This window comes from Mchenga conophoros, linkage group LG23 (genome assembly GCF_057382185.1).
Source record: "Mchenga conophoros isolate Kocher_MC1m ecotype Shallow Benthic linkage group LG23, M_conophoros_male_GT1.1, whole genome shotgun sequence".
Lineage (NCBI taxonomy): Eukaryota > Metazoa > Chordata > Actinopteri > Cichliformes > Cichlidae > Mchenga > Mchenga conophoros.
In genome coordinates this window covers 440,771-456,877 of record NC_140547.1, presented here as the reverse complement: position 1 = coordinate 456,877, position 16,107 = coordinate 440,771, and the positions used below count along the sequence as shown (strand labels likewise).

General features: G+C 43.0%; 1 protein-coding gene across 6 annotated transcripts; it reads left to right on the top strand.

Annotated features, from left to right (window-relative positions):
* Positions 1-173: 173 nt before the first annotated feature.
* LOC146546262 (chloride channel CLIC-like protein 1) lies at positions 174-15,804 on the top strand. 6 transcript variants are annotated; one of them, XM_085264394.1, is made up of 12 exons: positions 174-315; positions 408-579; positions 688-795; positions 1,637-1,747; positions 1,888-2,109; positions 2,234-2,374; positions 2,479-2,578; positions 2,878-2,975; positions 3,505-3,651; positions 3,789-4,349; positions 5,501-5,527; positions 6,171-15,804. In XM_085264394.1, the coding sequence occupies exons 2-12, from the start codon at positions 448-450 to the stop codon at positions 6,264-6,266; spliced, it is 1,743 nt and encodes a 580-aa protein (XP_085120520.1). In that variant the 5' UTR covers positions 174-315; positions 408-447; the 3' UTR covers positions 6,267-15,804. The 6 variants fall into 6 exon arrangements, with proteins under 6 accessions (XP_085120520.1, XP_085120519.1, XP_085120521.1 ...); XM_085264396.1 differs by having other exon boundaries at positions 200-218; XM_085264393.1 differs by having other exon boundaries at positions 174-579.
* Positions 15,805-16,107: the final 303 nt, after the last annotated feature.

Sequence of the window (16,107 nt, the reverse complement as noted above, 5' to 3'; positions counted from 1 at the left end):
CTGATACTTTATTTGTATTTCAGTTTGTGTAATTGTAAAAAATGCTCCTGTATGTTTACTTATGAAGTTGCATGTGTGGTTGAGCTGATTTTTAATATCAATACTAGGCTTTACCAAAATGGACTTTTTTTTTCTTCCCAAAACTACATTACCCATGAGCCTTCAAACTTAAATTGCGTCACGCGGTTGTACAGTAAAGCGGTTCCTTTTGCGGAAAGGTCTGTTATGTTGTTTTGTTCAGTATAGACGGTTTAGTTTTAATATGTGACCCACGCCTCAACCTGTCATGTTACCTTAAACGTCACGTTTTATTCAGTGAGTCTAAAGTTGCTTTAAAAATTAGCTTTAAACTTAGCTAACGTTGCTAGCTAAAGTTGTGCACACCTGTGCTTGCTTTCACTGTCAAGGATCTAACTCTGGTTCGGAGCCTGTCTTCTCCCGGCCAGGATGTTCTTTATTGCTTTGTTGTGGAGCCTGTCGCTCACTGCCGTGGGCCAGCAGGAGGACAACGAGTGGCTCGACCCTTACGATATGCTCAACTACGATGCTAGCACCAAAACGATGAGGAAGCCTACTGAGGTTGGGAGATTGTTTACTCTGACCCAGCTACATTTGACACGGTTCTGATCACTGTGAAGACGTTGTGTTGTCCAGCTCTGACATTAAGAGTGTGTATTTGCATCGCAGCCAGCAAGCTATGACAACGTGGGCACTAAAAGAAGAGAGTACAATCAGGACCCTAGCCAGACCGAGTTGACGTCCTGCAAAGAGCAAGTGGAGGACTTACAGAAACAGGTTGGTGTTTTGAATAATAAATCAGGCACAATGCATATTCATATTTTCAAAATATAAGTTTTCCCCCATTCAAATTGAATGAGTTAATTGAAGGTGTAGAACTGAAAAACAATTTCCAATTTGTCTAACAGTATTTAGGCTCCAGGCTTATTACTTTCTTCTCATTGTTAGCACAATTGTTGACACGTTTTACACTCCTGAGTCAAGCTCTGCGTTCAAGCTTAGAAAACAATTTCATGTACCTTTTTAAACAGAATTGTGTGGACGGTTTAAGGAGTCTGGAAAGTTTTTTTCTAAGGGACTTTTGAAATGTAGCCTCTAAAAAGAAAGTAAAGTATGATCTGAGGATCAGGGATAGGACTAGCAGCACTCTAAGCCTCTCACTTTCTATTAACTAGAGTCAGACTTACAGATACTGGACCATCAAGAGTATCAGGACATTACCATAGTAAAAGTCAGGCTGTTACTATGGTGTCAACACATAGTTAGCCTATCACATTCAATCACATTTTATGTATACATGTGCACTCGCTGTGCATGTTTTCTTAGGTACACCTTGTTAGTCCTGTGTTGGAGCCTCTTTTGCATTCAGAGCTGTCTTATGTTCAACAAGGTTCTGCAAACATTTCAGTTGCACCACATCCCAAAGGTGCTCTATTGGCTTGAGATCATCACTGAATGTACAAGAAACCAATTATACATGATTTGACTTTTGTTACTACTTTTAGAACAGCCATTAGTGGGTCAGCAACAAGACTCGGGTAGGCTGAGATGTTTAAATTATGGCGAAGTGTGCCAAGAAGATATCCTTCATATCGTTACACCACCTTCCTTCATTCAGAATGAAGATCAAAAGAAGACGATCAAGCTCATCTCACAACAGCCAACATGCAGTCCAGTGTTCAAGCGATTTCTGAGCAGACTGTTGAAGGAAATACAAAGAGTGGGTGTGGTAGGTGGTCATCTCATGTTTTATGGTGAATTATGAGATTTTAGTTGAACATATTGTGCCATAATTTTTCTCTGGTTCAATAATTGGCCAAGTGTCATAAATATTGCAATTTTAAGACACTTGCTCTAATTTCTCCCCAGCCCAGTGACTCCACAGATGTCTTTTTTGATGCCAAAGTCAAACTGTCCAAACAAGCCATGACAGAGATCCAGACACTTCTGGAGGGTGAAGACAGATGGAGAACAGGCGCTCTGGACAACGCCATCAGTCAGATACTCGTGGACCTTAAACCGCATGATTATGAGGCCTGGAAGTGGCGATTTGAAGACACCTTTGGGGTGGAGCTGGACACAGTATTAAAAGTAAGTTTTTAGTAGCTTTTACCTCTGGCTTCCTTCTATTCTGACTCTTCTTAATGCTTCTACTGTGCTTTAATGGTTTCTATTTTCTGTAACCACTCAAACTGTACTCTGCTCTCTCCTCCAGATCGGGTCATTTGTCCTGATTATAGTAGCCATTATCAGCACCGAACTGTGGACAACGATCTCCTGGTTTGTGCAGTTCCGACGACTGTTTGCCGTCTGCTTCTTCGTTAGTATTATCTGGAACTGGTTCTACCTGTACAAGGTAAATAGGAGCTCCTGCAGCTTTCAGTGGTTTCAGTTTAGCTGTATTTCAGTGCTTTGATTGTAAAATACAATGTTTTTAATAAATATGTATATTTTGTTCAGATTGCCTTTGCTGAGCATCAAAATAATATAGTGAAGATGGAAGGCTTTAATGCAAAATGCACTGGGGTGAAGAAAATTGACTGGAGTGACAGTTTGAAAGGTATGCAATCACCAAGCACGAACAGTCACGGCATTCTGTGAAAACCTCTTGCATCTAAAATATTAACTGGCTGAGAAAAACATTCCTTTTTAGAGCGTATTAAATATCATTTTGAAATACGTTTCACTGCACAGCCATGAGATGGAGAGGAATTTAAGTCCTTGTGGAGTCATTGTGCAAACTCTGAAGTCTCAGCTGCTTTAACAGTTTTAGACTCCAGCATTGCTGTTTTGCATATATTAAGCGTATTTGGCTCATAACGTCTGCCTAAGCTTGGACCTGTATTTGGTATCCTGCAGAGTGGTTTAGAAGCACCTGGACTCTTCAAGATGACCCTTGTAAGAGATACTATGAAGTTCTCATGGTTAATCCCATCCTGTTGGTACCTCCAACCAAGGTAGGCCACTCTTTGGAATGTCTGTTAAGGGTTATTGAGGTTTTGCGGACACATCACCACTAAACACATGGTTTTAATTTGGCTGCCATTTTGGACATGTGACAAATATGTTGACAGCGTAGAAGTGAGCGAGCAAGTTGCCAGTCACACACTGCCCACGACCATACGACAACCTCCAGTTGTGAAGTAAAAAGTACAAATTTTGAAATTGCATTTTGAAACATCTTGGCTGCAGCACTGAAGCACAACTTTGCTTCCATGTCCAGTTTGTGTCACACTTTTTCAAGTTGTGCAACTGCTCGGCTATTAGTTGGCAACTTGTTGCAGACAAAACGTGAAAAAAAACAGCCACTGTGGCAAAAACCAAAGTTGTCACCAGGAGGATTTTGGTACAGCACCTTCTTTACACCGATTTTACCCAGCAACCAGTCTACCTTGTTCTAACTGCTATATATTTTTACCATGCCAAACTGTGTTCCTTGGTATGCGCTTGGACTTTGTTATGACCTAGACATCCTTCTCTTTTTAGGCAATCTCTGTTACCATTACGACCTTCATCACAGAGCCACTGAAGCACTTCGGACAGGGAATCAGTGAATTTCTTCGAGCGCTCCTCAAAGATCTACCAGTTACCCTGCAGATCCCAGTCCTGCTCACTATCGTGATCGCCGTTGTGGTACAAATTGTCCCCTTTTTCACATTAATTCACATTATGGAGCTTTCGTTGTATACACAGCATTATTTGCATTAATAAAGCAATAAATTGTATGTCTTTGCTTTGTATAAATAAATATATGTTTGACTCTTCTACAGGTGTTCATGTATGGAAGTGTGCAAGCAGCCTTCCAGCATGGCATCATGGCACCTCTACGCCGCCCTCGAAGGGATCCACCACCACCAGAGCTGGAACAACCGCAAGCTCAACCTCGCCTCAGGATTGAGGACTGCAATCATTTTGCAGGAGGGGATGCACCTCAACAGCAACATGCCCTAAGGTACAGAGCTGATGAAGCCAGATTAAACAGGAATGACTTGCATCAGAGGAGACCCAACAGGCAGTTGGTCGAGACTCTAGGAACTGCTGAGGATGAGCCGGACGCTGAGCGGGCCAAGGAAGTTCCTGAGGCAGACCAGAATCCGTCTGTTGAGCCAGATTCAGAAAACCAGCGGGGAGCAGAAGAACGGCCACCAGCAGCAAAGGATAACAGCGTTGGTGAAAACAAAGCCAAATCGGAGCCAAAAGCTGCTCGGTCAGATTCGTCTGAGTCGAAGAATAAAACTTCAAAAGGGAATGAGAACCTTTCTCAAGATCAACCAGACAGAGATGTTGCACTGCTCAGACCTGAGCTCCCAGACGTGCAGCCTGTCGATGAGGTGAGCCCCCCCCCCCCCCCCCCTTTTTTTTTTTTTTTTTTTTTTTTTTTTTTAGATTTTTGTTTATATTCATTAGGGCTGCCACAAATGAGTATTTTGATAGTCGACTAGTCACCGATTATTTTTGCGATTAGTCAACTAATCAGATCATGCATCCATTGAATGTAAAACCTGCAGCTTATTGCACCAGCATGCATCTACTCTTATATATCATTAGCTTACAGCTTTAAGTGTTTCAGGTATGTGCTAACTAAAAATAAAGAGAAGATGATAGTTTATTAAATTTTAATGAAATTTGTAGATTGTTTCGGTGGAGTTTAATAAACTCACCGCAGTATATTCTCGAGCATCTCACACTTCTGATAATCAGCTGTCTGCTTGACTTTACTCAGCTGTGTAAAAACTATAACTTTAATCTCAGCCAAACCGATTTACTCAGGAACAAATAAAATACTGAAAAAAGCCAAACAATAACATTTTTAAGTTATCAAAGTGACTCATATGTCATGTTTAACCTGAGTAGCGAAAGACGGCGGTGGGTTTGAAGACGATTTGCCAGGAGTCCGGTGTTCTCAGGGCTCTAGTGAGCCTTGCCCCCGGCTAGCTATCGAGCTAGCGGGTAACAGACGTCTCCGAAAACGTCGGAGCGCTTTTGAAAATATGCGGTGTCTTGATAAACTGAGCAGATATTTGAGGTTTACACAGCTACATTCTCGCCTGAAAATATGGTAAACGTTTATTTTGTGACCCAGAAAGAATAATAAGAGTAATATTAAAACTAACTAGCTGCCGCCATTGTTGGAAACTGAGCTGGGCCGCGCTATGAATTCTGGGACACAGTTTCTTCTTCTTCTGGGTTTAACGGCAACTGGCATCCTTGTACATGCAGTGCTGCCATCTTCTGTTTCAGTCCGTTATTACACTCTTAAATCCTACTACTTATTCCTGCGTCTTTTGGGGTCTTACAAAGCTTCAAAAGACGCGTCGACTATTAAATTAATCGTCAACGATTTTGATAGTCGACGTAATCGTGACTAGTCGACTAATCGTGGCAGCCCTAATATTCATCCAACCAAATTAGACACACAGCAGTGGTTTTTAACAGAGACTAATGTTGTTCTTATTTTTTTAATGCACTCATGGACGGGAAGGTGAATATTCACATGCAACATAAATTGGTAACAAAGTATTTAATGACATTAACATTTCATTTTTCCTGCATTTTTGTCTTTTGTTCTTTTCTTTTCTTTTATACCTGCTGAGTTTGTCTTAGTTTTGTTAATGTAGAGCCAGTAATGCGTTATCATTACTGCTTTTTTTCTGCCTTGTATATGTTAGATTTCTGTTGCTACCACACCACTGACGTTTGTTCAACAACAGTGGATTTCAATCCTGGTGAGCTTGATGGAGCTCTCTCAGTATACGCAGCAATAAAGTGCATGTCAGCGACTGTATCTTCATTACATCGTTTTGTTTTTTTCATTTGAGGACGTTTTGCAGCAAATAATTAGTGGCTTCATAGTTGTATAGTTTACACATTTGCAAGTTCCCTGGTTTGATCCAAGGAGGAGACACATTTGATGCTGATGGGTAAACAGCTGTATCAAATTAAGCATGGAGCTACCCGCTGTGGTAACTAAAATGATAACTTTGAACTCCAAATGTGTTTAACGTTTTGTGATTATTATTATCTTTATGTAGTTGAAAATCTCTTAATGGCTAAATTATAAACTTTGGTTTATGAGTGTATTATTTGCTGCTAAAAGGTACTTTTTAATATGTAATTAATTTGTAATGCATTTCTGTTCTGTTTCTCTGCAGCGCCCAGAAGCCTCACTTGAAGACTCCTCACTGCGACGCTCTGTAAATTTTAAAGCTCCCGTCCAGGAGACTGGTGGAAATAATGAATACATCTGACTGACAGATGTACAGATGGTGTTAAAGTGAATTAACAGGATGACGGGATTACCACCACGCAGTGTGGTTGTTTGCTGCTGTGCGGTCACCCGTATGTGGCTATCCATGAGGAACAACTGCTCGGGATAATTGTGTTTTCCTGGTGAATTCTGATTTCCCGCTGGCAAAACGTTTGGGAAATCATGTAGCACCAGGCTGGAACAGTGTTGTTTACTCAGTTTGGTGTTCCTGTGTGCTTTTTGGTCTCTTTTGAATCGTTGTTAAAATTGGAACTATATTTGACGAGCTGTATAATAAGTCGGTGCTGCAAATTAAAAAAGATGTTTTGAATTTTTAACTAGAGCCTGACTGAGGCCACATTTTTGGAACTGTTGGGGACTTTTAAGGAATAAAAAGTTCTGAATATGTGGAAATAAATACACTATTACTAATGTTGTTTGTCACTGGGCTTTACGATATTTTTATGTTTATTCTTTTGAAGAAATGCTACCACACATTTTGGTTTTGCTACATATTATTGATGAATAACTGGCCATCCAGCGATCCGTGTTTTGTGCCAGCTGCGCTCTCACTCGTTCTGTCGGCGGTGCTGGTTTAACCCGATGATGCGGCGGGGCGGGAGTGCTATCAGCCGGGTATGGTCGTGCGCGCTCCGTCTTTCCGAACGGATATTTTTGTAGCTGTGGAGATCAGGGAAATTATTTTGCTGCTATTGTTAATAATCATCATCATTACCATTGCATTAATAATATAATCTACAGTATTGATATTGCATTCAGATGTTTAAACAGTGTGTGTGTCTTTCAGAAAGACTAAGTTGCAGGCTGACAGGAAATTGCAGGTTTGCAGAGTGTGTCTTTTACAGAAGTGAAACTGAAAGCAGAGTCTAAGTGCAGGTTATTCTGAGGAGCTGTTTGGACGAGGCTATGTGAATAACTAGGTTATTCAAATTGTCTTTTATACTTTTATATTCTTTGATTAAGCTTTTAGTAGAGGTTCCTGATTAAAACATTTATTCAACATATACATAGTTTCAGTTCGGTTATTACATATATGAGAGTGGCTTCTGTCTCTCTGTCTGGTGAGAGGTCAGGAGCTAGTCGGCGAGGTGAAATAGGGTACAATTGTGGTTAGCACACACACACTCAGTTAGAGAGAATCATTTATAGGTGAAAGTTTAATCATGTTTTGCTCAGGGTTGCAAAAGAGCAGTTTGTCGCAGAACTGCTGCTGATGTGTCAAGATGATAAGCGAGCATCCGGCAGTGACAGGAAGTACCTGCCATGAAGATGAAGACAATGTTCTTTTTAAACTGTGTTAAAAGTCATTGTGGTTTTGACCTATGTATGAAATGGATCTGACGTTGAGGGGGCGTCATTAAATTCAAGCCCTGATGGTATAAAATATCTGTTTATGCTTTGATTAAGTCGTGTAAGTGTATTTCATTAAAATCAATTGTCTGACCAAGCTCTTCTGGACCTGGTTGTTTGTACTCTCCTTCCTCAATATTTGAACCTTAACATTTGGGGGCTTCGTCCGGTGGTTGAGGAGGGAGAGAATTAGAAGGTGTAGACGGAGAAATTCGGTGGTCTGAGGTGGTCGGACGGGCAGACACGAGTGCCAGTGGTCGAAGTGAGAGGGCATAAGCCGGCTTATCCAAAGGTAAGGCACTACCTGTTGAATTATTTCCAAAGTGTGCCAAATTGGACATTACAAATTAAAGTCTACTCACTGAAATTACTGGTGAATGTCTGGTTTGATTTTGATGAAAATCTCATGACAGTACTGAGGATTTAAATGATTGAATGCGGTTGGACCGCTAAAGGATTTAATACGGTTGGACCGTGGAAAGCAGTTGGACTGCTTTTAGTATATTAGGGAATTTGGTTATTGTTTGGGGTTGGAGCCCCTATTGGTTATAAGGTTGGACCTGCTTCAGTCTTACACTTTTTTGGGTGTTTTACTGTTGTTCCAAAGTATTATAAATTATTCAAGAACGTCAGTTGGACTGATAGGAAGCGCAGTGCTCAGAGGTAACGCTTGCCAATGCCAAGGACGCTTAGGCATTGTCCTTGAAGAGGGATAGTCAGTTGGTCACTGTGGAGCTTGGGGCACTCCAGAATAACTAGGAGTTAGAGTCTCCTTACCGTTTGGAACGGTAGTCTGCGCTTTTTTGGCCAGCAGAAGTTGGACTTCGGGCGTGTAACTTTAACTTAAAACTTTGGGGTAAGCCTTGGCTGTGAAATGGCAAAAATAGAGCTTCAGGCAAAGTTTGGGTTGGTTGACGCTTTTAAATTGAGTTAGGGGTTTTAGAGATGAGGCCAGAAACTGTTGGACAGATACTGGTTAATTGATCACAAGAAAGTTGGACTTTATCGGTTGGACCGTTAACTTAAATTTGTCGAAATTGTTTAGGCGCTAAAGCTGACAGATCTGACAGTGGTTGTAAATATAAGACGTCTTTGTAATATAAAATAAGAGAGTTTGGTGTGAGAGGAGGTTGTGTGTCGACTCAGTAATGCACTGACTGTCTGCTGCTATTTTTAGATGGTGTGTGTGAAAATGCAAATTAGTAAGCAGTGAACTGTTTAAACCACAGTTGGTTTTACAAGTACTGCTGCAAACATTGTTGAATGTGTGTTTAAGACGCCATTTATGTTTATTAGAGGGCTATAAATAAAGTCTTGAGCTGCCGTAGTGAATGTATAGTAATTGACTGAGTTTTTTTAAATTTATATATATATATATATATATATATATATATATAGCCTACCGAGCCTACCGCAGACATGAGCGAGACAGATAAATATGAAGGCATGCCGGCTCGGACGTCGCCCGGATCAACAAGGTCCGCGTCAGGTGTTGAGGAACCAGGGCACCCTGACGACAACTGGGCTACTGGAACAAGAAGGCATCGGTGGGCAAGAGACGAAAACAGGGCGTTGTTGGAATGCTACTACGCAAGTAACCCTGGCGGAAGGGGCTACACGAATAGGATGAGGGGACCTATGGATTCTTCGATACCCAACATCCACAATGACGGTGAAACAACTAGTAGCTCAGTGTTCCAACATTCGAAAGAAGGGACTGCTATCACAGCTAGAGATTGACAAGGTACAACATAAATGCTATGGCAAAGAGGAGTCAGGACGCTTGAGGAGGTACACCAGAGAGATAGAAGGCAGGAGAATAAACCAGCTGTTCTCCACAGAACCAGCAAAGGTGTACTCTCAGTGGCAAGGGAACAATAAGAGACTGGAGACGGAGCAATACTGGAAGAGCATATGGGAGAAGGACGCAACCCATAACGGCAATGCTCAGTGGCTAGTGGATCTGAGGGCAGACCATAGCGACCTCCCTGAACAGGGTCCAGTAACCATCACAGTGGCAGATATCCAAGAAAGGGTCTCCAGTATGAAGAGTTGGACAGCACCATCACGCCTACTGGCTAAAGAAGCTGACTGCACTCCACGAGCGTCTGGCAGCACAAATGAACCAGCTGCTAGTTAACGAGAGACACCTGGAATGGCTAACCGAAGGTCGAACGGTCCTGATCCCCAAGGACCCCAAGAAGGGACTGGTCCCATCCAACTACCGACCAATAACCTGCCTCAGTACTACATGGAAGCTCCTGTCAGGCATCATATCGGCTAAGATGAACAGGCACATGGGTCAATACATGAGTGGGGCACAGAAAGGGATTGGCAAGAATACCAGAGGCGCAAAACACCAGCTACTGGTAGACAGAACAGTCAGCCGAGACTGCAAGACCAGACTGACCAACCTGTGCACTGCCTGGATTGATTACAAGAAGGCCTATGACTCAATGCCCCACAGCTGGATACTGGAATGCTTAGAATTGTACAAGATCAACAGGACCCTAAGAGCCTTCATCAGGAACTCAATGGGGATGTGGCATACAACACTAGAGGCCAGCTCCAAGCCCATAGCACAAGTCACCATCAAGTGCGGGATCTACCAAGGAGATGCTCTGTCCCCACTGCTGTTCTGCATAGGCCTGAACCCCCTCAGTGAGATCATTAACAAGACTGGCTACGGATACCGACTACGGAATGGAGCAGTTGTCAGCCACCTCCTGTACATGGATGACATCAAGCTGTAGAAGATCCATAGAGGCTGGGGTCTATCACACCAGGCAAGACCCCAGGTGCAGGCTGTGGAAAGATGCCCCAGAGACAATCCAGCACATAACAGTAGGGTGCAAGATGCTAGCAGGCAAGGCATACATGGAACGCCATAACCAAGTGGCCGGCATAGTGTACAGGAACATCTGTGCCGAGTATAACCTGGAAGTCCCGAGGTCAAAATGGGAGATGCCCCCAAGGGTGGTGGAGAATGACCGAGCTAAGATCCTGTGGGACTTCCAGATACAGACGGACAAAATGGTGGTGGCTAACCAACCGGACATAGTGGTGGTAGACAAACAGAAGAAGACGGCCGTAGTGATCGATGTAGCGGTTCCGAATGACAGCCATATCCGGAAGAAGGAACACGAGAAGCTGGAGAAATACGAAGGGCTCAGAGAAGAGCTCGAGAGGATGTGGAGGGTGATGGTAACAGTGGTCCCCGTGGTAATTGGAGCACTAGGTGCAGTGACTCCCAAGCTAGGCGAGTGGCTCCAGCAGATCCCGGGAACAACATTGGAGATCTCTGTCCAGAAGAGCGCAGTCCTGGGAACAGCTAAGATACTGCGCAGGACCCTCTGCTGGGTGTTTTATATATATATATATATATATATATAGTGAGTGCACTGTATATATTTAAGACTAACATATTACTTTTAGTAGTAACCTCTCTCCAGCAATAATTGCTGGTGTGTTTTATTTTTTCAATTTCTTGTGTGTGCGGTGAGAATAATAGAGGTTTCAATTGTTTTTCTTTTTGACTTGCTCTTTCTGATTATGAAAGGCATGTCTAAAATACTCTTAGGAAAGCGTGTTTTGAGTATATTCCTCAACTCTTGTCACAGTTTAAGTGTGTGAATGCTGTGAGTAGTAGGCTTTGAGTGATTGGGTGTGATTTCTACAAAATAATAAATAATAATAACACTATGAAAGTTGATAGTAGAGTGCGTGCAGAAGTGGAAGTGTGAGAGAAAAAGGCGGTGTGTGTGAGACGATTCCTGATGTCTGAAAGAGCTCTGCTGAGCACACTGAAGCCTGGTTCTGCCGGAGGTTTCTTCCTGTTAAAAGGGAGTTTTTCCTTCCCACTGTCGCCAAAGTGCTTGCTCATAGGGGGTCATATGATTGTTGGGTTTTTCTCTGTATCTATGAAGCGCCTTGAGGCGACTTTTGTTGTGATTTGGCGCTATATAAATAAAATTGAATTGAATTGAATTGAACTGAAGACTGTGATGTGAATGCTGACAAATGCAAAGAATTTAGTATATTTAAAAGTGTGTGTGCGTGAAACAAGGGTGCATTGTTTTTAGATCAAGACTTAATAAAACTAAACAGTTTGATTAGGTTGTAAAATAGGAAAGAGAAACAGGAAATATGGCTCTGAGTGCTGTGTGTGTGTGACAAGAAATGGTTTGTGTGACAGGAACTTTGCATGCCCATAAAAGGAGACTCACTGTGACAAGTGAGCACCCAGAGAGAGAGATGAGTCAAACTCTAGGCAGAATGGAGGTTTTAAGAAAAGAAATGAAAAGGATATTAATGGTATGCTTTAGTGTGTCAATACAGGTTACAAATAAATAAAGGTGGACTTTTCTCAACCTGGAATTTTGAGTACAGCGGCAAAACCATAGATTAACAGAATTGGGAGGAAATAGGCCAGATTTTGGCTTAAAATTTTACAGCTTGACCTCCCACTTGTCCCGATCCTGAGAAGAAACTCAAAGGACAGTTAATCTCCTGATGAAGACCGACAGAACATCGTGGACTTGAAGAATTAACAGCAGGCAAAAGACAGTGCAACTGAACCATTAACACTGAAACCACACTGACGATACCAGCAGCAGCATATTTGCCATGCTTGGAGTAATCTTGAAAGAGACGACTGAAAGGATGAACAGAGAAGAAGAAACCACGTGATGAAAAGATGCACGGTGAACTGCAGGCTGGTAAGAACAGTGTGACATAACTGTTTAAAGGCACTGAATGGGATATTTTGCCAGGCTGGGATTTAATCTAAAAGGAAAATACTGAAAAGATCAACGGAGAAGAAACAGACTGTGTCTGCTGGAGATTTCAAGACAACAAAGGACACTATGAGAAGGACACAGGGGCCAGTGGGAAGGTGAAGCCCAGACGAGTTCGACTGCGAGAATAGGGTTAGGGTGTTGAAAAAAGATCAGGGCACCAGCAATCGCCGGTTCCCTGAGATGCACTCTCCACCGTGGGACAGGATGGTGGTACCCCTGCCCCAGTTCAAAAAATTGCCCATCTTGGGTTAATGCGCATCTACTGAGCTCCTCGCGACGTTTCGGCGTTCCTTCGCCTTCTTCAGGCCGAGCTCAGTGTGTCTGTGTTGTGTGCCGTCTTGGCTTTTATAGTGTTTGTTACGGCCCTAGCAGGGCCTCCTCCTGAAGGTGCCTGTGTGGGCGTGTCCCACCACCTCTTCTGCCTGAGGTGCCACCTTTCCCTGTTACACAGCTGACTCACATCAGTAATTAACAGTATTTAAGCCCAGGGAAAGGTGAGCTCTGGGCCAGAGTGCCATTAGTGTGGTTACAGCTTGTGAGCTGAGTGGTTTTTGTGTTTGCAGCTAGTGAGCTGTGTTTTGGTGGTTTGCAGCTAGTGAGCTGCTCTTTCTTTTTGGCTTACGTTTTACTTTATTGACCAACGCCTGAGTTTTGTTTGTTTTTCTTAAATGGTGATAGCGGCTTGTCCGTCTCTTTTAGTTGCGCTACTTTAATAAAACTCTTTAATTTAACCCTTTTGCCTCCTTGACTCCTTTTTCTGACCCGGTCACTTTTGTTACTTCCCCCTCCCCGCCTAGACCCCTCAGGGGAACGTAACAAGTGGGGGCTCGTCCGGGATCGTTGAAAAGGGAGTTTTGAGTTGGAATTGGTTTTTGATTATCTTGCTGTTTTTACCTTTGGAGATTCAACTTCCCAGTTTAGTTAGGTGAGTGTCCAGCTGAGCTTTGTTTTAAGTTCTTCCTTCGGGCACTCTTTTGTTGTTTTGCCTTTTTTATTTTCGGAGTAATCCTGGGCGGGGATTAGTTCCCTGTTGGGGGTAGGCAATTCAGGGCTCCAGTCGCTGAAGTTTCGCCTTTCAAGTTGCCTCAAGCCCGGCACGCTCCAGAAGATAGGTAAAGTTTGTTGTGCTTAGGAACTGGGTAAGTTGTGTTTGTTTATTGTGTATACTGTAAGAGGTACGTTGGTCAGCTAAAGTAAGTTGTGTAGTGGTCTGTTAACTGTCTTAATTAGGTTGTGTTTTGCTAACTCTTCACCATCCCCAAAATGGTTGACACAGCTGCTAGTGTACAGGTGTCTAGAGGCTCGTTTGTGAGCAATAACATTCACCTGGTTCCAGACTTCTGTGAATCCAGTGTTCACAGCTTTTTCAGTGTGTTCGAACGCCTGGCAACTGCACTGCAGTGGCCTCAAGATGTGTGGGGGGTGATGTTGCTGTGTCGGTTGACAGGTGAGGCTCAAGAAGCGTGCTCTGGTCTGTCTAGGCAGGACAGCCTAGTTTATGAAAAGATTAAAAGTGCTGTCCTCCAAGCCTATGAACTTGTGCCTGAGGCCTATAGGCAGAACTTTCGAGGTTTGGAGTTGGCACAGGGTCAGTCCTACCTTGACTTTGCTCGGGAGAAGGCAAAGCTTTTTGGTAGGTGGTGCTCTGCAAGCCAGGTTAACAGTTTGGGGTCGTTACGTGAGCTCATGCTTGTGGAGGATTTTAAAAACTCTGTTCCTGAGTGTATTGCTCTTTATTTAAGCGAACAAAGGGTTTCCACATTACAGCAGGCTGCCATACTGGCAGATGAGTTTACCCTAACTCATAAAACAAATGCTGTAGAATGTGACATCTCTTCTCACTGTAATACATCTTGGAGAGCTAGGAGGGAGCCAGCTAACAAGGCTGAAAAAGTTGTGGTTTCGAGACCCAAAACGAAGCTTTGTTTCTTCTGCCACAAACCTGGACACCTCATTGCTAACTGTTTGAAATTGAAACTCAAACGGAAAGCTGACTCAAAGCAAAAAGGGCCTGCTTTGAGAAAAGTTAGTCGTGGTTCTCAAACCGACAAGGTTGCCAGGCCTAGTAAAAGGCTACACTTGGAGCATAATTGCTCAATAGTGTCATGTAGTCAGTGTGAGAGGTCAACTAACCCTGAGCTGCTGCTGGTTGACAATGTCCCAGTTCCTCAAAATGACCTGCTGTGTTCTCCACATGTGATGGCTCAAAAAAGCCCTGGTTATCACATGAGAAATTGTTTTGAGGGTCTGCGGCCACCCTCAGTAAGTATTTTGAACCCATTGAGATGGGGTTGGCAGCTTCCGCAGGCAATGCCTAACCGTTGCTATGGAGTTTGGTAGGTGGAAAGCCTGCCAGTAGGTGATGAAACGGTTATGGACTTGTTGTGGTTATCGTAATAATTTGACAAACCATGGGTTTGTATTTATGGGAGGGGGTGTTACGGCCCTAGCAGGGCCTCCTCCTGAAGGTGCCTGTGTGGGCGTGTCCCACCACCTCTTCTGCCTGAGGTGCCACCTTTCCCTGTTACACAGCTGACTCACATCAGTAATTAACAGTATTTAAGCCCAGGGAAAGGTGAGCTCTGGGCCAGAGTGCCATTAGTGTGGTTACAGCTTGTGAGCTGAGTGGTTTTTGTGTTTGCAGCTAGTGAGCTGTGTTTTGGTGGTTTGCAGCTAGTGAGCTGCTCTTTCTTTTTGGCTTACGTTTTACTTTATTGACCAACGCCTGAGTTTTGTTTGTTTTTCTTAAATGGTGATAGCGGCTTGTCCGTCTCTTTTAGTTGCGCTACTTTAATAAAACTCTTTAATTTAACCCTTTTGCCTCCTTGACTCCTTTTTCTGACCCGGTCACTTTTGTTACTTCCCCCTCCCCGCCTAGACCCCTCAGGGGAACGTAACAGTGTTGCTTGTCTCCTCCCACTTCTTGGGTTCTCACTTTTTTCTTTTTACGTGACTTACTTGTCTTTTCACTTTGCTTTCTGTGTTTCCTTTTTTCTTTGACTTGTTTTCTCTTTGTGCTACTGTTTTTAGGGTTAGGGAATGAAGACTGACTCCTCCCCCCTCTTTCGAAGGCAGGAGGACGTGCACGGTCCATCCCCCAGGTGACCCGTTGCTGCTGGAAGTTGGACCGCCCAGGACGCCGCTGGCGCCTCCCGCGACGGACCACCGTCCACCCATCCTCATCATCAAAAAAAGCCATCGAGCCCGATGGACTTTTTAATGTCTTGGTGTTTTTGTTTACTTATGTAGTGTGTTGATTTTTATTATTGTGGTATCGCCTTTGTTATATATTAATAATGTCGCCTTTGGTATCTAAGTAATCAAAAAGTAAGAGTGGTAATTAAGAAAATAAAATGAAATGAAATAAAAGTTTTTTTGCTCTTTTGTTATTTATTAGTTTTGTATTTATGAATTAAAAATAAAATGAATTAAATAAAATAAAATTTCAATTTGTGCCGCCGCGACGTTTCGGCCCTGAAAAGGGCCTTCTTCAGGCTATGGCACAAAAGACAAGCAAAACAAACTTCTGTGTGTTTGTCTAGTCTCTGTGATGTTGCTCCTTTTGTGTCTCAAGGCGAAATGCCCTTCCCGTGTGTCTCAGCGCCTTTTATACCCTCTGCTCCAGTTAGATTTTTCATTCGTCTTCTTTATCCAAATTTCCTTCCTATGTAA

Excerpts from the sequence above, each read along its gene's own strand:
- LOC146546262 (XM_085264394.1), top strand. The coding sequence starts at position 448 with ATGTTCTTTATTGCTTTGTTGTGGAGCCTGTCGCTCACTGCCGTGGGC. Across the intron at positions 2,375-2,478 it reads ACTGGTTCTACCTGTACAAG|ATTGCCTTTGCTGAGCATCA; the intron begins GTAAATAGGAGC and ends TATTTTGTTCAG. Across the intron at positions 2,579-2,877 it reads CTGGAGTGACAGTTTGAAAG|AGTGGTTTAGAAGCACCTGG; the intron begins GTATGCAATCAC and ends GGTATCCTGCAG.